Source organism: Leptomonas pyrrhocoris (genome assembly GCF_001293395.1).
Source record: "Leptomonas pyrrhocoris isolate H10 chromosome Unknown, whole genome shotgun sequence".
NCBI lineage: Eukaryota > Euglenozoa > Kinetoplastea > Trypanosomatida > Trypanosomatidae > Leptomonas > Leptomonas pyrrhocoris.
Genome location: NW_015438359.1, coordinates 524,981 through 546,666, shown reverse-complemented (window position 1 = coordinate 546,666; position 21,686 = coordinate 524,981). Strand labels below are relative to the sequence as shown.

The following is a 21,686-nucleotide window of genomic DNA, read 5'->3' as shown; positions in this document are numbered from 1 at the left end:
GTACTATGTTGGCTGACACGTGTTGATCTCGTGGCTTGCGCCACTCGATATCCCTCTCCCTCCCCTAACCCTAACCCTATCCCCAACTCCCTACCTACACCACCGCAGCAGCACCAACGCTGACAGCACAAGACGGCCGGTTGCGCACGCCGCGCCACCATGTACATACGCTATGTTGCTCCCTCCGTCTCTTACAGCCCCGCACACGCAGCAGCAGAGAGCCCTCTATAGCACGCTCACCCCACAGCACACCCGTCCAGCCATACATTACCTTGCTGGAGACGTGTGACGATGGCGATTCCCACGGCTTAGGGGTAGCCGCTCTGGGAGTGCTGGGAGTGCGGCCCAAACTGGGGAATCTGCCGCTGTGCACCGTGCGGGGGACGCTGACACTGCTCCGTCTGGTGCGTGTGTGTGGCCTGACGGTGAGTGGCTGCGTGTTGCCGCCCACAGATGGACCATTACCCCCCTGTACACGTTGCTCGCGTGCCTGCTCGCTCAGTAAAGTGTCCGGCTCTCATGCCGTGCAGAGGGCCGTGTTGTGTTCGGCGTGGCCAGGCCCTCGAGTCGACCACCACCACATCTGGCACAGACATCGCCGCAACTGTCGCAGCCCTCGTCGTACCATGCCTCTCTTTCGCGCTGGTGCTCTGTTCTCCTCCGCTATCGTGGTGGCGGCCGCCTGTCTCTCAACAAACCCCCGGCAATAGTCAACTCCCTTTCGTACCCCTTCTTTGCTCCTGCTCGTCTCCTCTGCCTGTTGCCGTGCGAGAGTTGAGGAAGCGGTGGGCTCATCACGTCGGAGCTGGCGCGGTGTGCCGACTGTTGAGCACGCGGCGTTGCAACACTCCGCCGGTCAGCAGGAGGCCGCCGTTGCTGCTGCAGTTGCTTCTTCTTGGTGGGCAGCTGCCGCACGTTCTTTGGCCCCTCGCCACGGTGGAGTGGTGCCGCCGCGGTAGACAGCGTCGCGTGCTGCACCCGAAGAACCCGCCACACACCACCACGGCCACGCCCTCTGCCTCTTCCACGGCGCCGGTGCAATCTCCTCGCAGAAGGGGTTCTTGCGCGAGATGCGGTGGTTCGTCAGCGCCTTCCGCATCTTCTCGAGGGAATAGTGCTGCAGCGGTTTGTGCTGCTTCGCGATGGCGTCTCGTGAAGGGACACCGTCCACACCGATGGCGCTGCAGCAACGACTGCCGCCTCCACATGACCGCAAACTGTATGGGGAAGGTTTTGAACGTTCTTACGGTCGTCCGCCACGACTTGCCTGGGTGTCTGCGCCTCCTGCTGTTAGCCCCGGCCACACGGGGGCAAAAACAGAGCCCAGCTGCTCCTCCACCACTGGCAATGGCGCCGAGCCGTACGTGGTCAGCACCACCGCAGGCACCCTGTGGTTGCTTTCGGGCTGTTCTGTCAGCACGCCGGCGACGCAATGCTGCATGACGAAGAATAAAAACATCAAAAACTTCACGAATCTTTCCGGTTTCATTTTCTTTCAGTTTAAGAAGAAATGTTCAGCTCTCTGTCGTTGTCTTCTTGTCATGTATTGTTTTGTTCTGATTGTTTCACCGTTGACACCTCTGCTTTGCTTCGTCGTCTTTCTCCAGAACGTTTCACGCACACCTCCCTTTTCTATTCTTCTTCTCCCCTTCCTCTCATCATGGTGCTGTTTACAGTTACTTCATCCCGTTAGATTTGGAATCACCGCCTACATTTTAAAGAAGGTGTCCGCAAGTCACCATCCCACGCCAATACCGTTTTGAGACAAAGCGCGCTAGCTAGACTGCGGAGACACATCGAGCTCTCTCAGTTACAGGCAGTTGTCAAGGCCATCGGGACCGTCTTGTTCACATCAGCTTACGCTGAGGACCTGAAAGCGTGGCGCACCAGCAAGGGCCAGAGAGGTCACGCAACTCTGTGTTGCCAGAATCATAGAGAAGAGGGAGCAGCGGATGGCTCGCTGGATCTGCAAGTAATCCCGGTCCACAGTTGTTGATAATCAGACAACGCAAGCGCTGCGACCCAGACATAACAGACACCTCATCCAGTTGCAGGCAACCGCACTCCGCAAGTTCGCTGACCGACAGCTTTGCTGCCGCACATACGACTCGTTTCACACCAGTAGTAACGTATGCAGCATCAAGCTCCTTGAACTGAATGGATAGTTCTCTCAAGTTGGGAAACGCTGCCTGAGCACAAGGGAAGGTCTCGCAGCTTCTATTGCACGGGAGGCGTGTTTTCTTCACCGCTGGCCGCACTGCGGAGCTTGCGCACCATCGACGGCGGCAGCCAAACGTGCAGCGCTTCAGCTCGCTCTCTCAAACTGTCGGAGAGGGGCGTCAGCACATCGAGCCGCAGCGGCAATCTGAATTGTTCCGCCAGCGCCAAGGCGTTCTCCAGCAGCGATGACGTTCCAACACCACTCACCGACTCACCTTGAAACACAAGGTACATTCTTATTTCCGCAACAAGACAACTCGTTCTGCACCTTCGGTGGCCGTATCACCCGCGTGAGGTCGTTCTCCTGCAGACGCGACAGTCCTACGTGAGCGCCATCATCCTTAGGCGTATCGGGAAGTGTAGTGTGGAGGCCCGCCACGAGGCCTGGGAAATCTGTGGGGTGACTTTTCCATTCTTCAGGCGGGCTCGCGTACGGAAAGCGGTGGGTCGACAAGGAAGGAAGGAATTTGGTTTTAAGTCGTACTAACGATAAGAGCAAGAAGTAAAGGAGAAAAGTGCTATCACCCGCTAACCTCCGCCTCGCTCGGCGTGCTCATCAAACGGACGCTTCAAGCAGCACCGTTCGACTCACAAGAAAAAGCACCAGTAACTCACGAGAGGGGTGTCGAGACCCTCTTGCGCTTTCAGCTCGTGCACAGTACGACCGCCACTGCGGCTGTACCGATGCGGATTTCAGAAAAGGACACGTTCACTACTCCAAAATGCCGTTGACGCGCAGGAACGCCTTCATGTTCGCTCTGCGTCTTGCAACCTTCTCGTACGCGACGTTGGCGTCCATCGAGCTGCCCACTGACAGCACGCACGCACGCAGGTGGTCGCCGTTCTGTCGCGTCAGACCGCCGTTCTCCAGGAACCACTCGAAGCCATCGCAGTCCAGTACGCGGGCCCACTGGTAAGAAGAGTAATCAGCAGAGTACGCTCACTGGAAGATGTGCAGGAAGTGACCGCTGTGGTAGCGCGGGGGGACGGCAGGGAGGTCCACCGCGTAACTCCGCAGCGCAGCCTGCTCCTTCTCCTCCACGCTGTGAAACTCCTTCGCATCGGAGACGGTGTGCTAGTGCATGTCGATAATGGACGCCTTTGTCACTTCAAGGTGACGAAAGCCCGCACCGTACGTCTCAGCAGCGCGCACGCGGCCCACAGGTGCCTGCGTAATGGGCTCCCTCGTCTCGCAGTGGATCGCATAGTCGCGCAGCACCTCGTCGTACATCGCCCAGTGCTCGTTGACCTGCTTCAGTTCCCCCTTGCCAGCGTCGTCCAGACCAGCACCCGCTTTGCGAATCTGCTCTTCGTAGTACACCACGAGGCGCAGGTCCTCGCCGGCCAGCCCACCACGGTCGTCGTACACAGCTTTAGTGCGGTGATAGAGAGAAGAGTCGAGGTAGATCTTGACTGTGTAAGCGGAAAACTCAGCGGCATGAGTCTCCTCCAGGTGCTGCATCTCGGGGTTGGTGTGTGAGGCGCAGATGTTATGGAAAGCGAGGCGGGGACGCACCAGCAACGTGCCCGTCTTCTCTGTACAAAAGCGGGGGCGTCGTGCTCTACCTTGAGCTTATCGAAGGCAGGGTATTAGGACTATAGCGTGCCCCGCACCAACAGAGGATTGGGGAACATCTTTCCGTGGAAATGTGGGTTTAAACGACTGGAAAGGGGAGATAGAAAGGAGGAAAACCTCAGCGTTTAACTGGTAGGAAAACCCTGTTCAATAGCTATGCGAGCGAGGTGCGGTGTAGATACACGAAAGAGCGAACTTGATAGTGGTGAAGAGTGGCGTGTATCACTATTGAAGTCTACAGCACTGCACACGAGAGTTAGTGGCGATGGAGAGGGAAAAATATATGTGAGGACGGAAGACAAACGGAGGTGGAAACTGCAGGGGGTGAGGCGCAACCACGATGCCTAGCTGTACACCTTCTAACAAGTGTACGTCACATTACTGGCCGTATCTAACTGAGAGGCTTTGTACACGTTGCAGCGGCGTTTTTTAGTTAGAACGATATGGCATTTGACTCTGCAGCCGCTTGCTGTGGCTCTCATTTGAGCAGCTCGTTCTGCTTCGGAACTACTACACTTCTTTCTCTGTATGACCTGTTGGCAGAGGGCCGTTTTCTTTTTTCAAGTTCTACGTTCTACGTTGTACGCTACAGCCGTTTGAGGCGCTTGGTCACGGTTTCAATGAAAAGACTGTCCATCGTATCCGCCACCGCCTCCTCGCTCATCTCACGCATCATCAGCGCACGTGCCCGCTGCCCCACACGCCGCGCGTGCTCCGGGTGTTGCAGCACATACCGCATCAGCTCCGCCGTCTTCTCGCGGCTTGGCAAAGCCATCTTCACCCCTTCCTCGTACAAATACGGCATATTGGGTGTGATCTCCTCCAGCCCGTCCAGCGGGATGCGGAAGCACGTGTCCGGTGTGATGAAGCCGCGCAGCCCACTCCACTCCGTGAGCAGCACCGGCAGCCCCATCGACATCGCCTCCGCCGCCGGCAGCCCCCAGCCCTCCGCCTTTGACGGGAACACGAAGGCGTCCGCACTCGCGTACAGCTGTGTCAGTTTCACGCCGCTCATCGGAGGGCATAGCACCACAACATGAGGGAAGTCCTCGACCCCCCGCATGCCGTGCAGATTGCCCATCATTCCCCACGACGCAAGAAAACGCATGAAATTGGAGCACGTCACACCCTGCGTAAAGTACGGCTTAAACCGCACTTTGATCACCAGCGTCGTGCGGCCGCGCAGCTCCGATGGGGCGTGCGGGCCAAAGGCGTCCCAGTACGCACCGAGCAGCACATCCCACCCCTTCCGAGCCTCCCACTTGAAGTTCGAGAAGAACACGTAGCGCCGCAGCCGCTCCTTCGGCGTCAGATCTGGCAGGCTGTCGAAACTGGCCGTGTCGCCTGGAGGGATTGTGATGGGCTTACGCTCGTAGTTTGCCGGGTCGAAGTCGTACACGTCCACCGCCTCCGGCACGACGCGTACCTTCGCCGGATCGATGCCGTTGCGGCGGTAGATCGGGGCGAAGAAGTCCGCCGTGGCCCAAACTTGGTCCCGCGACTCCCGCAGCGGTTGGACCCAGTTGGGTGGGATGTTGGAAAACTCGCTGAGGCTGCGAGCGATCTTCACGCTCACCACACTGCTGTGTTTGATGAAGTGCACGGTCCTATGAGAGATGGGACGCATATGCAGAAAGAGCACGCGTGCCCGCCGTTTCAACTCCTCATGCCAGTACGAATCGTCAGCTTGCGGGTCCACAGCCACCGACAACACACGGTTGTAGTGGCGTGTGCGGTAGGCCGCGTCCAGCAGAGCATCGCCGGGTTTGTGGCACACCCGCGTTGCGTAAAGGGTGCGAATCGCGTACCTCTCCATCAAGGGCCGGGTTTAGCCCATCGCCTCTCGACTGAGGCCACAGCAGGGAGCGATAAAGTCGGTCTCATAGGAGATTACGGCCGGGAAATGCGAAGGGACCGCGGTGCTGTTCCACATTCGCAGCTGCGTCTGGCGGGTGCGCCACGGCTGCCCCACGCGGCGTCGCTGGAGCCCCGCGAGCAGCGGATGCATTCGCCTTCCGTACGCGTCGCGGAGAGAGAAAAGGGCAGAGAAGAGGCTCTGGACTATCGGGCTGCTGCGCCCCGCCGTAAGGTCGTCCCGCAGCACCGCCACGCCGCGGCTGCTCCACACCTGCCAGTCCGGGTACACCTCCTGCATCCGCAGCGACAGCGCCCACCCCCCGCGGTCCGGCGCAGCCAGCACGTGATCGGGAAGCGTACTCGAGGGGTGCTGCGCGCCGCTTACGGAGAGGGCGCCTGCGAGGCCGCCGACGGCGTTGTAGAGGCTGCGGCTGAAGATACCGCAGTTCAGCGACACCGCGTCCACCACCTCCTCCCACGAGGCGCGTTGATCCGTGGCGAGGTACCCACTGAACCGCCGCGCCAGAAAAGGCACCAGCATCGCCGCGTCGTAGGTGCTGCCCACAATGGCTGCCTTCTCCAGCACCTGCAGGCGTTGCAGGTCGTGCGGCGACAGCTCCGCTCGTACCAGACCGGGCGGAAAGAGGGAAGGCGAGCCGGGCTGCTCCGCCGTTGCCAGGATGGTGCACTGCGCCGCCGCCACACGACCGCCGTTGCGCGTCGTCGCCGTCCGCAGCAGCGCATCCAACAGCCCCGTCCCCGCGCGCCGCGCCTCCGACGCATCGTCCGGCTCCGTGTACGCCATCCTCGACGCGCTCAAGAAGGACGGCAGCACCACAAAGTGCGTCCCCGCACCCCCGCCGCGCGTCCGCAGACCGGCGTCCACCAGCACCTCCAGCGTCTCCGCCGGCTCCTTGCCGTAAATCGCACCGCCGTCTTCCACCGCGTGCGCCACCACTGTCACCGCCTCCGCCAGGCACCGCGCACCGCTGCCGTCGCTCGTGTTCGCCAGTCGCAGGGCCGAGCGCACCGACGCAGCACTCACTTCCCACGTCCGCCACCGCGCACCGGACGTCAGCGACCCGCCCGCCTCGGCCGCCGCCACCGCCGACCCCGCCGTCGTCGAGCCCTTCGCCAACACGCCACGCACCGCACTCCGCACCGCAGTGGCCGACACGCGACTCACGACGACGGCGTGCGCCACCACCGGCACCGCCGCCCCGTCGTCCGCGCGGTAGCACAGCGCCGCCTCCGACAGCAGCAGCGGCTGCAGCAGCTCACGCAGCAACTCCACTCCTGTGCTGCTGCTCAGCGGGTAGCCGACGAGCGGCATAATGAGCGCGATGGGGTTGGCCTTCCCGGGCTCCAGCTGCACGGGGTGCACCGGCACGATGGGCGCAGCATCGTCCGTGTCCTTCAGGGGCAGTCGCTCCATCTTTCCGTCTGAAACCGTGACGGTGCATCGACTCGAGTTATAAAGGATGCACATCATAAGTAACGCACCAACTACGATGGAGACAAGCTTCGCATAGTATCCGCGTCTACTTGCGGATAATCTGTTGGGCGCAGCGGGTGTGCGTTTGAGCGAGGGCATCGTCACCCGCGCTGAATGGTCACGATGAAGGCGCTGAAACGGTCCGGATTGTGGGGACGGCACCGCCACCGCCTCGTCATTGCTGACACCCAAAAGTTCACTGTTGTTCTTTCGCATGGTGCCTGCAGGAACGGTTTTAGAAACAGTAGTACCATGCGCACGCTTCAGCGCCAAAGAGACAAGACGGTTCAGAACCAAAGCCCTGGCTGACTGTTTTGGTGAGGCTGGCGCAAAGAATGCGTTGCTCAACGAAAGGCCAGAAGTCTTCGAATCTGCACAAAAATATGTTCCTTTTTTTTTAATGTTTTGAAAATGAGAACCACAACAATTGAGTGGTTGCGTTTTAATACTTTCTTAGGTGTTACGAGATACGCAGTTACAGCTGGGTGGTGTCGGAGTTCAACGCTCTGTCCACAGCACCCGGGTTTTTGATTCTTAAGTGTAAAGAAGCCGAGAACACGTGCTTTAATGCACACAGAAAGAAAAATGGAGCAAATGAAAACGAAGCCTGAAAATACAAAAATGAGATATCGAAGGTATTAATATATTTTAGTTCACGTCATGACTATCAAAAACTCTCGTAGTGCACGCGGAACTGACGCCGTCCCGTTAGAGAGCGAATGTGTGCTGTGGTGGTGTGAAGAAGAAGGAGAGAGTAGTGGAGGTGGAAGGAACGACGTGCCTTGGTGTCTCATGCGAGTTCGCACAGAGGCGGTGTGGGGGAGTTCCGTTAAAGCTGTTCATTTGGTGAAAGATGGAAGCAAGGCACGGAGAGGATACTACGAGCACCGGCAGATGCAGACACCCCTTACATTTCTACGAAGCTTGCAGAGAAGCAGAAACGTGCCGGTGCGCTCTTTGCTCAGAAGCGGACGTTGGTAAGCACGCAAAGCTCCCGCTCATCGGGTTCTAATCAACAGCTACACCCGCTTTGTGCTCTCTTCGCGGCAGTCCGTAAAACCCCAATCACACAGGGTGACCCTCTTCGTTCTTTCGTCTCTTCGATTTATATGACCGAGCAAAACACACAGTAATACACTGTGCTCAGCTTCACCGTCATCGCAAAGCGGAATCGCGTCTTTTGAAGATGCCGTTCTCCATACGTGCCCGCTACGGCGATGATGAAGGCGGCGGTGCGCGATGGAAACAAGAAAAGAGAGCCCCCGGTACTGCCGGGGCGGCTCGAAGACACAAAGGACTCTTTGTTTCATCTGTGCCATTCCTGTCAAAACACGGAGGATATTACCCGTACTCCCCACAAAGCTGTCTCTTCCATTACATGGCACAAAGGCTGTGGCCAAGCAGGGTTGCGCTCAACATCACCACGGCGTAATCGCACATCAATATCAGCGGTTTATCTTACGGTTTTCATAACCCGTAGACACGCGCTTTCGTGAGCCGTATCGAACATGTGGCCTGCTGCAAGTCTCTCCAGCCTATGCACGACCCAGACCTGTCCGCCGCACCAATGAGCGCGCAACCGGACCCGAGGACAGGCTGCGGGCTCTTGGCTTCCCCCTTTGGTGGTTACTGGACCCTGACACCACGGTGAAGTGGCCGGCATCATCAGGGCTCAGGTGAAAGCTGGTGATTCAAAACACACTCGACTGGAGGTCCGACACCTCGCGCTGTTCGCACCCCACGTGAACCCCAAAGATTAGCCAGAGGGCGTCCGCGGGGTTGTGAATCTCGTCAATGTTCAAAGAAAAAGAGTTACTCGCCCTCTCGCAATGCATCCGGCGGCTTTGGGCTGGATGTATGCTGAAGGGCGCGTCGTGCAACCTGCCGCTCTGCCTGTTCCAGGGAACTCTGCATTGTCCATGGGCACCTCCCTGCATGCCACCCATCGTTGCTGCATCATCTCCGTAACGCCCTCTTTCCACCGCAGAATGGCTGCCTCATCCTAAGCGCGGCGCATCACTCTAAAGGCTACGATCGTAGGCGCGCTATCCTTTCGCGGCGTCGTCACGCGAGGTGGCACACCCCATCTATCGGTAGGAAAAACTCTTAGACCGAGCGCCTCGAAGACAAGTTAGTTTTGTGTGCCCGAATGCGTAGCTGACGCTCATCTACGAGGGCTCATCATTCGAGCTGAGAATAAAGAAAAGAGAAGCTAGGAAGGAGGTCAGACAGGAGTGGATGAAGGTGAAAAACACTTCTTTTCCGTTCTCACCGCGCTTCGTGAAGTGACGAGGTAGCAGAAGTCGCCAAGCCACGCCTCTTTGGACAGGTAAACACTGTCAAGTGCGCTGCTTTGGATCGAAACACAACGCCATCACACGCACCGTCAATTCCTTCGCGGGAAAAGAGGATGCGGCCTATTCGTGCTTTCCGCAGAACGTCAGAGTTACTCACAGAGAGTCACCTCGTTCCTTTACCACTCCGTCATTAGCGAGCAATTTTTAAGATGTCTTCCTTTACTGAACCTTCGCGTGATAAGAGAAAAAGAAGAATGCCGCAGCTGCAACGCATCGAGGTGGTGAAACAGAGAAGAGAAAGGAACTCCCATGACGAGTGCGTTGACAGCTGCACAGGTAAGAGGCGCTCGCTTTCACGGGATGCGTCATCGCTGCTACACAAAATAAAAAGAGTCACGCTCAGCTTCGATTATTTCAACCTGCCCGCGTGACGTTGGCGCACAGCAGGCTACAACGATTGTTGCACACACACACACACACACGTCCATCTCCCCACGATTTGTGCCTTTGCTGATGAACTGTTAACCACACTTGATGGAGTACAAACGTCAACGATAGAACGACTACCAGAAAAAAAAAGGTGCTTTAAAGAGAAGCGACACCGACGCCGTCATTTGCTAACAAGGGTGTGAGAAAACCAGAGAAATGAGAATCAAAAAGAAGAACAAGGGAATACCATCCACACAAAGCTGCGATTCAACTACACTTTTATATAATTACTACGCCGAGTCGTGTTTCACATGACGTTGCATGACCCACAACGCGATTCGATGCAATTCGACTCGCGCGGTGCCTCTGCGTCGCTCACAGACGTAACGCTGCTAATGACAGGAGTAATGAACGCCACCTTCTTGGTGGCCGCGCGGGGTGGGTTTGCGGAGGCTGCGATGGGCACCTCAGTGAGGGGGTGGTCCTCCTCCTTTGCCGGCCCTCCAGGCGGTAGAGCGACCGGCGTGGGGGCAGCGCCAACTGTGGCGTTCTGCAACGCGTACGCATTCAACGCCGCTACTCCGTTTAGCGCCTCCGCCGCCGCCGCTACCGTAGTGGGAGGCTGCGGTGCATCTTTGGCCGTGACGGGTGCAGCCTCCTCAGCGGGAGCCGTCGTGGCTGTCACCTCCACAGGTTCGGCAATCACCTCCGTGGCTGCGTCCACAGCTGCGTTTGTCGTGCCTACGGGGTCCTCCGGAACTGCAGCTGGCGGTGTGTCTGCGACCTTCGCCGGCTCCGTGTTTTTCAGCGTGGAGGCGCCTCCCTCATCCGCCTCGATGTCGGCCTCCTCGGGCGGGGGCGTGGAGGTGTTGCTGTCCCCGCCCTTCTTGTTTTGCTTTCTCCGCCTGCCCATCACGGGGAGTATCGATGCAAATTTCGGGTCGGTAGAGTGAAGAAATGAAGAAACTTGTGTCGCACGAAAGCGTTGTATAACGTGCCAGGAATGAGCAGGCGTTCGCGTGCGGTGTTGGAGAGGAGAGAGAGGTAGGAAGAAAAAGGTAGAGATGTTTTCGTAACACACTCACGGCACGCGGAAACACATCAGGAGTTGCACCACCTATATGAACTAGTGTTTTCGCGGTAGAAGGAAGAAGTGGAGGAAGAGCGGGAAATCGATGCTCAGTACAACCCATCTCAGCAAGGGGTGCTGACAGGCCACGAACTGCCTCTGTTGACGCAGTGAGAAACCGACGCACTGAGAGCCGATTCGACCAGTGAAAGGAGAACAATAGAATTGAACAACAATTTGAGAAATCCGTTTTGTGTTGAAGCACACGAGTAACATGCTGGAAGAAGAAAAAAAGGAGAAGAAAGGAGAGAAACAATTAAGACGCGCCGAAACACCAACGTCGAAGTTCAGATAGCCTTTTTTCTTCCCTTGGGGTCCGTCGCTGCTGCTGCTGCGCTGATGAGAAGATGCGATGACTATTGAAGCATTCGGAAAGCGTTTAGCCCACCTTTCCAAACAGCTTCGAAGGGAATGACGTTCAAGTAGATCATCGCAGCAAGGTTGAGCAGCAGCAGAAGACACAGCAGCAGATCCAGCCGCTCTGCTTTCGCCTTCTCCATGGCGAACTCGTCTAAAACAGTCTGGTCATCGGCAGTGAGTGCTTTTTTCTTGGAGGTGCCCGCAGGGCGTCTGGGGCGCTGGTAGCGATGCTTGTAATCGAGAAAGCGCGGGTTCACGTATATGCAGTACGCCGCAGCGACAATGAGAACATTGACGGCGACGTAGTTCAGCAGCAACACCATCGGCACCTGCATGAGTCGCTCCGGCAGCTGGTACACATCAGCCGAAAAACGAACCAAGAAAAAATTGATGAGCACTGTCGATGCGACGCTCATCCAGTCTGTCGGATTGGTGAAGGCGAGCGCAAGCAGCGTGTTCAGCACACAGAAAATGCCCACGAGGTACCAGTCCACCACCTGATCAGAGAGCGGGAAGCTCACAAACAGGAGAAAGATGAAGATGCTCGGCAGAAAGCGGGTCGGGCTTCGCTTTTGGTGCTCCTCGTTCATTTTCTCAGAGATGACATCACGATACTCTTGCTCCAGCTGCTGCTTTTTGCGTTCCTCTTCCTTGCGCTTTAGGTTACCTTCGCGGATACGCTTGGCGATCTCCGCACTCGAGACGGCGGCCATTTTGAAAGGGAGGGGGCGAACGTCAATGAGGTACGCTTTTATCTGTCAGGGAGAACGTGTACTTGTGCGCGCACACGGCGACGCTCTTACCGGAATGCCGAATGTGATGGTCGTGGGCGGCTTTATCTGAGGACGGAGAGGCGAAAACAAAGAAAGCCGGGGAAGCGAACACAAGACAAGCGAAACGCACCTTAATTACTCGGTGTTGATGTGTTTCCTATCCCTACGGATATCGTGACAGTTGTAAGGAAATCGTATTTGTGGGAGGGTGAGACAGAGAAGAAGTGGGAAAAAACAAGTCAAGGAGCACACGGCCATCTTCGGAGAGTGGATGCCGTTGAAATAGAACGTGCATGACGTACAGTGCTTCTCGGAAATGCGGGCAATGGGATGGAACTCTTCTGGATGCCGTTCCCGTGACTACGTTCAAACCTTGTCAAATGCCGAAACGCTTCATTCCACTTTTGTTCTAATTATCTTCGCATCTCTCTTCTTAGGTGTTCAACTGAGTCGCAACTATCCGAAAAAGACCCTCGCGCACATCCCCTGGGATGGCAGCGCGAACTACGGGCAGCACTTCTGCTACAATATCTCCGGCGTCAACGGACTCACCCGACTCGGCGCGTCGCGCCAACGTTTCCTTGATCAAGAGACGCATGTGTGACGTCCACTGAGGCCCGTTGCTGTCCTCTGTGAGTTGATTGCGCAGGTATGCAGACAACTCCGCCTTCTGCGCGTTTGTCATGGCCTCGTAGGCCACATGACCGCTGCTGGCGGCACTATTCATGCCTATATGTCTGCGTGTGTGTATCTACTCGTGGTTGCGATGGGTGTCGTGTACAGAGAGGAACAGGCGTAGGAGAGGGTAAAAATTGAAAAACAAAAATGGTGCACAAGAGAAAACGACGACCAGCGGAGAGGACAGAAACACACAGAAAGTAACCGAAGGCCGTCTGTTGCTGTCCGCAGCATCAAGAGATTTCCGTTCTCCAGTGAACCAACTCCGCAACGGCGCATACTGGGAGCATATTTTCTCTCATACCAGCAGTTGTAAGGGAACTCAATTGCCGACGAATCCTCCGTGTTTGTCACCTTCGCAGTGCTCACGGAAACACTTTGCCACGGTGGAATGAGAATAGGAAACGAAGGGAGCTTTCGTTTGGTGGTGTTGTTGACAGTAGCACTTGCCTTAAAATAATTAAGGAGAAATTCCACCTCGCGATCCATCACGGCTCTTAAACACTTTTTCTTTTCTTTGCATTTTTTTTTTTTTGATGTGCCGCCGTGCGCCTCCCCCGCCCCATTACTGCAGTAGAAAGGAGCCCTTTTGCTGCGAGGCGAACACGGCACCGGAGGAGACTTGCATAATGGCGTCCTTTGCCACCGTGGAGACGAGGGGGAGGCTGTTGAGGGCCTTCATGCCCACCGAGGATAGACCAGGGACACCGTAGGTCAGCTTCTTGATCATCTCCATCCCAAGGATCATTGGGGCGGTATGGCTGAGCATGTGGCCCGCAAACACCTGGCCCACCGCGACGCTGCTGCCGATGTCCTGCCCGCTCCGTATCGCCTGCTCCAGCACCGAGGTAAGGGCGCAGATGTCGTAAATGCCGAGGTTGAGACCCTGGCCGGCGAAGGGGTGAATGCTGTGCGCCGCGTCGCCCAGCAAAATCGCACGCGGCGCGTACGGCGTGGTGGCCACGTTCAGCTTCAGCGGAAAGAAGCCCTGCGCGCGTTTGGTGCTGCCATCGGCGGTGGTTTTCTGCGGCACCTCCAAAATCTTCGGAATGTCGTTCGGCGCGAAGGCGCAGAGGCGTTGGTTGAGCTCCGCCACGAGCTCCTCGTGCGTGCAGGCCATGAGCTCCCGTGCGTGCTGCGGGGTGGTGCTGAACACGATGTTCGCCGTCTCCTCCGACGTGGGCAGCATGCCAATAATCTTGCCGTCGCGGAAGAAGTTCTGGAAACTGCACACGTTGCCGTCATCCACCTTCTCCACGCGGACGTCACACACAAACGCCGTCTGTGCGTAGTCGTGCTGGAGGGAGGGCGTCGAGAGCACGTCGCGGAGGGGGCTGCCGCGGCCTTCGCACCCCAGAATCAGCCCGAATTCCGTGTCCGCCTTCGCATCACCCGAGACGAGCTTCGCGGTGCCCCACGGGCCGTCCATGTTGCCTTGGCTGGGCAGCTTCACATCCTCAAGGCGGTGGTTGAAGCAGAGGGTGTCGTGAAACCCCTCCGTCTCCGCCGCGGCCTTCTGCTGGGCCTCGACAACGTCGATCATGCAGCTGTTCAGCTCCGTATTGAAGCAAATGAAGCCGACAGGTTTGCGCAGGTCGGTGAACTCGAGCAGCGGCTCCGCCGACGTCGCGTTGCCCAGCAAACTCGTCATGAAGAAGGCAGACGAGCGCGCACCACTGCCAAGAGTCGGGCTGTTGACCTGCTCGTGCCGCACCGCCATGCGGTAGTATGGATGCTTCGTGGTGAGTCGGTCCCAGGCGCCGAGGTTGTCGAGGATCTTGCTGGACACCGGCGTGATGCTCACCGTGCGCAGCGTGTGCATCATGTTCGCTGCGTCGTAGGCCGGCCGTGCGGAGGAGTCCACCAACATCAAACGGGCCAGCTGAGAGGAGAGGATGGTGCCGGTAGCGCTGCGATCACTACTCGTGAAGTTCATCTTGCTGCCTTCGGCGTGCAGGCGACTGCGCAGCTGTTGCAGCGACGCTATCATTGCCCCGCCAACGAGTCCGCCACCCGAGACGATGACTTCGTGCGCATTTGCAGACGCCGCCGGCGATGCCGCTCGTGTGGAGAGGCTACGACGCAACATGGAGGAGGGAGAAGAAGGAGGAGGTCGATAAATGTTTCCTCGACAGTAGAGCACAGCAAATACGCACGCCTCAAGAAAGAGATGATAGGGCCGTCTTTTCGTGTGTGTGCATATGCGAACAAAAAAAAATGCAGCGCTCGGCGAAGTACGAAAGAATCAAAAAGAGAAATGACGACGGTAAAGATGCGACGGATGACTGCGCGTCGAGTAGGAGAGTGTGACAGAGGAGAAGGAAGACAGGAGAGTGACAGCTGGTTGCAGACCGCGCTCTGGCATTGCAGTAGGGGGTGAACATCTTCTGATTTGGTTGTAGGTTTCCTCATTATTATTATTTGATGGCGTGGCGAGAAATGAAGAGACAGCAAGGTAACGCAGGAGCGTGCTTTGGATTCATATAGTTTTCCTTCCTTACCGTTCAACTACCGTCAACGTTCACATATGCGTGCATGGACGGACCACCGTACTCGGGCCGCGGGTGCAGCAGTGCTTTGTCCCCTGGCTTGAACGTCCAATGAACGCCGCAGTCACTCGGCTGCCCTTCCAGCCGCTGCACGTTTTGGCTGACCGGCTCTGCTCGGTAGTAGGCACAGGGAATGTTGGTCGGTGGCTGGTAGTACGGGGGAGAAATGATGTCGATGAACAGCGCAGGCCGCACCGCCTCTGTGTTGCGTATCTCGTGGAAGACGCTGCCGTCGCCCTCACCGAATGTAATGAGCTGGGGCGGTGGAATCGCCTCCCCCACACCATCGACGTCGCCGTCAAAGACAACGGTGGCCTGCGTCGCCTCTGCCGTTTTTATCTCCAAAGGCGAAGCATCGCTGACAAAGGTGCAGATGTGCAGGCGGCCGTGCATGACGCGCTGCCACACCGTCATGCCGGGGTGGTCGTGCAGCGGCAGCACTCGGCCCGGGGGGATAACAAACCAGCACAGGGTGACCTGCTCATCCTGGAACAGCGTCGAGCAGCCGAGGGGGTCGGCGGGGGAAGACATCCACGCATGCGGAACGAAACGCGAGGTCGCGCTGTTGTAGCGGCACTGGAGGAGCGCATTCTTTAGCCAAAATGCCTTGTCATCCAGTGGGTAGGTGTTGTCTTGCGTGTAGCGGACGACATCGGTGTCTTTCACGTAAACGCCAAGATCCTTCAACGCAAGCTTGCTGAAGAGCTCCACGTGCTCGGTGGAGGTCTTTGAGAACTGCTGGAGACTGCGGAGTAGACTCCTCATAGTGCCGCCTAACGTCGCCGGAGCCGTCGTGTCGCTTAATGGTGAAAGATAGCCGAAAGAGATGAAGTCAACGAGAGGTGGTGATGATATCAATGAAGAAGAGAGTAATTCAGCAGAAGCGGTAGTGAACGGACGCTCCTGAGGCGTACCATGACGAAAGCACGACGAAACCATATACACCCATAACAGTGCTGAGTGATAGTGACAGAAGATCGAATGAACATTCCACGTCTTCCTTCGTGCCATCACAAATAGATCGAAAGAAAAGGCGCCGTCGAGAGCGCCGCATCGCCTTCGCTCGCCGCATTAGTTGATAGGAAGTGCAGAGCAACAGATATGGGTCGTACGGACAGAGAGGAAAAGCACATAAACAAAGAAACGAATGTTCATGAGACACACAAACAAAATGAGAGGAAGAAGAATAACAAAGACCCGTTCCAGAAACTTTTGAAAAAAAAAACCTGACGGATGAAAGCAGCGAAAGTGCGACGGCCACGCAGAGAAAAAGGTGGAGAAGGGAAAAGGAAAAAGAACATCGGACAGCCACAACGCAGAAGCTGGTTCGACCCTTTTCCGGCGTACCGCAAAAAGTAGAGATGGAGAACGAGAAAAAAACTTCAAAGTGAATGGAGCCAAGGAGCACAGTAAAATAGAATGCAGAAAGGATTCTCACACTACCATAAAAGAAATAAAAGATGGTCACTAATACGCTTTAACATATACAGCCACATCAATGAGGATGGCAGTTTTCTCTGTCGCTGCAGTTAATATGCAGCAAAGAACGGACGCAAAGAATTCGGTGAGGCCGCGTATAGCCTGCCGCTCGACGTGCTCCAGAAACGCGGCGACGCGACGACGAAGTTGTGCTCCGCATTCAACTTCTCCAGCTTGCGGCGGAAGTGCATCTCTCGCAGTTCTATTTTACTCCGAGCCATCAGCTCCGCTGCCATCAAGTTGTCCTGCGCCGTAAGCTCTGCGTGAAAGATGCAGACGAGTGGATACAAAAGTTCAACCTCGTCTCCGTTGTTCGGTGTAGCAGCGGGGGTACTGCGAGGTGAGCGAGAGTGCGCACGCTCCAACAGCGCCATCTCCAAGGCGGAGTAGCGGCGTCTGCTACTCGTCGCGCGTGACGGTGAGGCCGAAGTTGTAGGCGATGCCGCGCTGCTGGGCATGTCGTTTCGCTTGTCCACCTCGAAGAGGAAATCCGGGCGCGGCCGTCGCCGCCGCCGTGACGAGTTTGCAGGGGAGAGGCGGTACAACGGTGTTGTAGGGGATGACACAGCGTGCCTGGCAGCAGACGACGGTGAAAGGATCGGCAGGACCTCGTGCACAGAATCGGGTGAGTGCCACGTGCAATCGGGAGGCTTCGCAGACGGCGTTTTGCTGCTGCCACGAAGCGCACGCGCCGTCGCTGCAAGGCCCGGCTGCGGCGGCACCGGCACCGGCGGAGGACGCTGTGCCGGGGCCGAGAACACTTGTTGCCGCCTTTGTCGACTCACCGTGCGCGATGGCTGCCGGGCCACGACGGTGACGGACGTGTCGGGGGGCCGAACCTGCAGTGCCCGCCGCACCCCGGACGCGTTCCGAGAGCTGGGCTCGCTGTTTATCAGCGCACCACGCGCACGATGTTCCTCCGCGTCGAGAACGGCCTGACGGGCCACGACACGCGGCGTGTTGGCGGCATCGTTGTAAGAGCCGCTTAAACTCTCCTCTCTGCAGATCTGCCCCGCTGTTGTCTTGCGACTCGACGAGGGCGTTTGCTTCAGCGACGGCAGTTGCGGTGTGTTCACGAGAAGGTGCATCGTCTGCGGCGAAGTGGAAGAGGCGGATTCTGCGGAAGCGAACGTCGGCGGCGACACTTTGTCCTTTTCTTGCGTCCCTTTTTTCTTGGTTTTGAGGCGTCGCTGGCGGTGGCGTGCTGCGGCGTGCTGCGGGTGCACAACACCGTTGTTCACCGCTTCTTCCAGTGCGCGCTGCCGCAGCTCGGCAGACAGCGCCAGCGCATCGCACCCGCGCTCGCCCGCCGCGACGTTGAAGGGGTTCTCGCCGGCCTGCTCTGCGAGGGAAAAGACGCCAATCGTCTGCGCACGCGACAGTTGGCACGACCGCAGAAAGCCGAGCCAGCGCTCATCCGCCTGGGAGGTTGTCTTGCGTTCTCTGCGAAGCTCCGTGGCCGACGCAGACGCGGACGCCGGCGAGCCTAATTGGCGATCAAACAGGCGAAGTTGCTCACGAAGGCAGGCAGCTATGTGGTCGTCGAGAGGGCCGCCTTCACCTGTTCCGTCGGCCGGAGGAGCTAAATCCAAGAAGGTGACGACCGGAAGTTCCTCGCTTTGGGCGGTGACGGCGCCGGCAGCGCCGACACGCACTGCCACCCACATGTGATACGGGACGTGGGGAGAGTGACGGTGTGCTAGCTCCCTCACAGCGTGCTCGCACTGCGTTAAACAGGCGTGGACGTCGTCGGCGCAGCGAAGGACGCATGTGATACCGCCGTTGATATTGGGCTCTGTAGTTACGTCGCGCAGCGTGCTGAGGTCCACGGCGGTGCCGTCAACGTAGAGCAGACCCCCGCACACCGTCGCAACCCGCCTCTGCACGACTACTGTCTCAAGCAACCACCGGGCAAGAAAACTATCGTACACGGCGGCAGTCGCGGTGGCCTCGTGCGCCATCGGCGTTATCAGAGACGCGGACTGCGGCGACTTCCCCGATCGGTTGGAGTTAAGCGACGTGGAGGGAGTGATGAGGAGCGACGACATTCCAGCAGACTCTGCTGAGGACGCCGTGCGGGTTGAGGAGTCTTTGGGAGGTCCACACAATGGAAAACGGCGCTTGTGAAAGAACACAACGTCGCACTGCAGAGAGGGACGTGGACCGTAGCGGAAGCACACCACGCTCCTCTTGGAGGCACAAAGCAGCTCTGTGAGGGCCGCCTGTCGGTGTATCTCCTGCGCTACAAAAGAAGCCGACACCTGCGTGCGGGCATATTGCGACGGCCCGCGACTGGTCCACACGCCATCGTCGAAAAGGGCGATGTTGTCAGATGCGGAGCTGTGCTGCGCAGCGATGGAAGGCGTGCAAGGCACGACGGTCAGGAACAGCCTCATCTCCGCCGATCTGCAGCTGCCAGGAGAGCACCGTTTCTACTGTTTAAAAGAATAGAGGACGCTTTTAAGAAGTTGCAGGCAGCAAAAGGAGTGGAGAGAGACACTACTGCATTTGTTTGTTTTCGCTTTTTCCCTGAGAGGTACGAAAGTGCCAAGCGACGAGGAAAGATCGATCGGCGTCACGGCTCGAAGAAGAACCAGCAGAGATGCTTCTTTTCACGGATCGGCCTTCTGTTGTGGCTCGGCCGCAACGCCGCGGCAAACGCCACGGGTCGAATGGCGCCTCCCTCCGCGCCATCAGAGAGGCGGAGTGCGCATGCTGGTGCATGACAATGACCGGTTTTGAAGAGTAGTGTATTGCGGCCTCGGAGTGCTCGCAACAACAGAGAGAAGAGAGCTGTACGATACATGCTAGACTATTGCCATCAAAGAATAAAAAGAGCTATAGAAAGAAGTAGGTGTGCTTTACCAAACTTGCTGGAGTGCGATGATTGCGTTGATCCACTCAGCAGCACTCGACACGGTGACGACACGCAACGTGCAATTGACCATGTAGTGCACACAACTTATATGTTTATAAACAAGATAGAAGCAAGAAATCTACATCGACAGTAATTTCCACGGCTGTCTTTCGCTCTAGTCCCCGCTAGGCGTTTTGGATGTGGACTGGGGGATCCGCTTTACAGGGCGTGCGGCGAGGCGTGCGGTGTGCCCCATCGCCTCCTCCGCGTCCAGCAGCGAGGTGCCGCTAATGAAATTGCTGGGGCTGCGGGTGGTATGGCGGTACACCCCAGAGCACATGAGGGACGACTCCAGCGACGGCGCACCGGGGCTCCCCCGCAGCCGCACGCTCTCCCCAAACCCGTACAGCTTCGGTACGTTCAACTTGCACCGCTGACGCCACAGAACCGACCCGTTGAGCGAGGCAGACAGGACCTGATGCCCGCTCTGGCGAATGGTACGCCGTTCACGCGCCACACGAGCGTTTTCGCGAAGAGAGGCGCTGAAGCTCAACAACGCACGCGTCCGATCGGACGATTTCCGCGTGGCCGGCTCGTAGGTGGGCACGAGGGGCGCGGCGTTGCTCGACGACGCTGCTGCCGCCGCCACGACCTCCCGCCAGTGCTCGAGCTCCTCCATTACGCACCAGAAGTCCGCGACCGCGCCGTCTGCGGAAGCGGCAAATGTGTGTCGGGTGACGGAGCTGCCAAGATGGCTCGTAAACGACGGTGGGGCACACACCAACCAATGAAACAGCGGCTGCTCCCCCTTGCACAACTCTAGAAAATGAGTACGTAGAAGACCACCCAGTTCCCGCGTGAGGCAACACGAGTCGAAGAACCACTTCACGCCAGGCTCCTCTAGCACAGCTGTTGCTTCCTGCGGAGACCGTGTGCCGGCCGCAGCTAGGGTGAGTTCATCCAGCAGCATCTCCAGCGCCGCCTCCGCGTACACGCCGTCTTTGCTATCGCCATCCGGTGCATTGCGCAGCCACACGATGCACGTCTTTTGATCCGTTTTCTGAAGAGAGGATGGTGCCGAACGTGGAGGCGACTGAGGTAGAAGTGGCCGACGCATCCCCCACGTCACCTCCACTACGAGAAGTGAACTGCCGTGGCACTCCTCGACCTGCCGTAACGTGTTCTGGAGACGCAAGATGACGTCGTCAACGGCGGCGCTGCTGTCCACCGTCCTGATCCTGCCGGGCCTTTCGCCGGACGGTTTATCAGCGTCAGCGGCGGCAAAAACATCCACGCAAAATGCCTCGCTATCAACGCCCTCGTAGGCGGAGAGCACGCGACCTCGCACGCTGGTTACCGCGGCGTCGCGTGTGCGCTCCTGCGTGCCGTGTTGCAGCATCTCGCGCAAAAACAGCCAGAAGGCGCCGTCGGCCACGTTGCGTCCGCACAGGTCCTGGAAAATGCATAACGGTGCCGTGGTGGCCGCCTTGAAGCACTGATGGGGCAGCATTGGTGCTTCGTACACCTGCTGACACGACGTCAGAATCGCCCCGCCTTCATTGCGCTCCGCGGAAGGCTCGGTGGCGGACGCCAGATGCGCTCGCTCTGCGTACAAGACGGTTTGACCTTCCGCTACCTCCCTGGAGGCCGATGGCACAAGACGCATGCGGTGCAGCGCGCATTCTCGTCCCTCGGTCCGTGCGATGACATTCCGGATAGCACCAACGACGCGAGGTAGAGCCAGCTGTGGTGCGTCGTACGGCTCCTGTGCTTCAGCGGCTAAAAAGTACAGTCGACCTGCGCCAGCCTGCTCCGATTGGTTGACTGGTGCGCTGGCATCTGCGCTTAAAGAAGGCAGCAGCAGCGAGTACGTGAGAAGCGGCGCTTCATACGAAACGGAGGCGGATGACATCAGTGCATGTATTTAACTAAGTGTATGCGTGTGTGGCGACGGATCGGCTTGTTTCAGCAAACGAGCAAAAGAAAA

The 21,686-nt window shown here is 57.8% G+C and overlaps 10 protein-coding genes across 15 annotated transcripts; all 10 read right to left on the bottom strand.

The window, feature by feature from the left end:
* Positions 1 to 3,295: 3,295 nt before the first annotated feature.
* ABB37_02001 (putative metallo-peptidase Clan MA(E) Family M3) lies at positions 3,296 to 4,041 on the bottom strand (the record flags this gene model as incomplete). The annotated part of the gene is made up of 1 exon (XM_015798734.1): positions 3,296 to 4,041. The coding sequence occupies exon 1, from the start codon at positions 3,680 to 3,682 to the stop codon at positions 3,296 to 3,298; it is 387 nt and encodes a 128-aa protein (XP_015662212.1). The 5' UTR covers positions 3,683 to 4,041.
* Positions 4,042 to 4,382: 341 nt separating this feature from the next.
* Positions 4,383 to 5,612, bottom strand: ABB37_02000 (mannosyltransferase-like protein; the record flags this gene model as incomplete). Its single annotated transcript, XM_015798733.1, has 1 exon — positions 4,383 to 5,612. The coding sequence occupies one exon, from the start codon at positions 5,610 to 5,612 to the stop codon at positions 4,383 to 4,385; it is 1,230 nt and encodes a 409-aa protein (XP_015662211.1).
* Positions 5,613 to 5,624: 12 nt separating this feature from the next.
* Positions 5,625 to 9,362, bottom strand: ABB37_01999 (mannosyltransferase-like protein; the record flags this gene model as incomplete). 2 transcript variants are annotated; one of them, XM_015798731.1, is made up of 1 exon in its annotated part: positions 5,625 to 9,362. In XM_015798731.1, the coding sequence occupies exon 1, from the start codon at positions 7,362 to 7,364 to the stop codon at positions 5,625 to 5,627; it is 1,740 nt and encodes a 579-aa protein (XP_015662209.1). In that variant the 5' UTR covers positions 7,365 to 9,362. The 2 variants fall into 2 exon arrangements, with proteins under 2 accessions (XP_015662209.1, XP_015662210.1); XM_015798732.1 differs by having other exon boundaries at positions 5,625 to 9,340.
* An 819-nt stretch (positions 9,363 to 10,181) lies between these two features.
* Positions 10,182 to 11,002, bottom strand: ABB37_01998 (hypothetical protein; the record flags this gene model as incomplete). 2 transcript variants are annotated; one of them, XM_015798729.1, is made up of 1 exon in its annotated part: positions 10,182 to 11,002. In XM_015798729.1, the coding sequence occupies exon 1, from the start codon at positions 10,785 to 10,787 to the stop codon at positions 10,182 to 10,184; it is 606 nt and encodes a 201-aa protein (XP_015662207.1). In that variant the 5' UTR covers positions 10,788 to 11,002. The 2 variants fall into 2 exon arrangements, with proteins under 2 accessions (XP_015662207.1, XP_015662208.1); XM_015798730.1 differs by having other exon boundaries at positions 10,182 to 10,842.
* A 357-nt stretch (positions 11,003 to 11,359) lies between these two features.
* Positions 11,360 to 12,301, bottom strand: ABB37_01997 (putative mitochondrial hypothetical protein; the record flags this gene model as incomplete). 3 transcript variants are annotated; one of them, XM_015798726.1, is made up of 1 exon in its annotated part: positions 11,360 to 12,301. In XM_015798726.1, exon 1 carries the CDS (start codon positions 12,074 to 12,076, stop codon positions 11,360 to 11,362), a length of 717 nt encoding a protein of 238 aa, XP_015662204.1. In that variant the 5' UTR covers positions 12,077 to 12,301. The 3 variants fall into 3 exon arrangements, with proteins under 3 accessions (XP_015662204.1, XP_015662205.1, XP_015662206.1); XM_015798727.1 differs by having other exon boundaries at positions 11,360 to 12,295; XM_015798728.1 differs by having other exon boundaries at positions 11,360 to 12,268.
* A 268-nt stretch (positions 12,302 to 12,569) lies between these two features.
* Positions 12,570 to 12,889, bottom strand: ABB37_01996 (hypothetical protein; the record flags this gene model as incomplete). The annotated part of the gene is made up of 1 exon (XM_015798725.1): positions 12,570 to 12,889. The coding sequence occupies exon 1, from the start codon at positions 12,861 to 12,863 to the stop codon at positions 12,570 to 12,572; it is 294 nt and encodes a 97-aa protein (XP_015662203.1). The 5' UTR covers positions 12,864 to 12,889.
* A 490-nt stretch (positions 12,890 to 13,379) lies between these two features.
* On the bottom strand, positions 13,380 to 15,101 carry ABB37_01995 (putative mitochondrial Monooxygenase; the record flags this gene model as incomplete). The annotated part of the gene is made up of 1 exon (XM_015798724.1): positions 13,380 to 15,101. The coding sequence occupies exon 1, from the start codon at positions 14,901 to 14,903 to the stop codon at positions 13,380 to 13,382; it is 1,524 nt and encodes a 507-aa protein (XP_015662202.1). The 5' UTR covers positions 14,904 to 15,101.
* Positions 15,102 to 15,318: 217 nt separating this feature from the next.
* Positions 15,319 to 16,164, bottom strand: ABB37_01994 (hypothetical protein; the record flags this gene model as incomplete). The annotated part of the gene is made up of 1 exon (XM_015798723.1): positions 15,319 to 16,164. Exon 1 carries the CDS (start codon positions 16,126 to 16,128, stop codon positions 15,319 to 15,321), a length of 810 nt encoding a protein of 269 aa, XP_015662201.1. The 5' UTR covers positions 16,129 to 16,164.
* Positions 16,165 to 16,892: 728 nt separating this feature from the next.
* Positions 16,893 to 19,301, bottom strand: ABB37_01993 (hypothetical protein; the record flags this gene model as incomplete). Its single annotated transcript, XM_015798722.1, has 1 exon — positions 16,893 to 19,301. The coding sequence occupies exon 1, from the start codon at positions 18,888 to 18,890 to the stop codon at positions 16,893 to 16,895; it is 1,998 nt and encodes a 665-aa protein (XP_015662200.1). The 5' UTR covers positions 18,891 to 19,301.
* Positions 19,302 to 19,874: 573 nt separating this feature from the next.
* On the bottom strand, positions 19,875 to 21,660 carry ABB37_01992 (hypothetical protein; the record flags this gene model as incomplete). Of its 2 annotated transcripts, none has more annotated exons than XM_015798720.1 (1): positions 19,875 to 21,660. In XM_015798720.1, exon 1 carries the CDS (start codon positions 21,609 to 21,611, stop codon positions 19,875 to 19,877), a length of 1,737 nt encoding a protein of 578 aa, XP_015662198.1. In that variant the 5' UTR covers positions 21,612 to 21,660. The 2 variants fall into 2 exon arrangements, with proteins under 2 accessions (XP_015662198.1, XP_015662199.1); XM_015798721.1 differs by having other exon boundaries at positions 19,875 to 21,629.
* Positions 21,661 to 21,686: the final 26 nt, after the last annotated feature.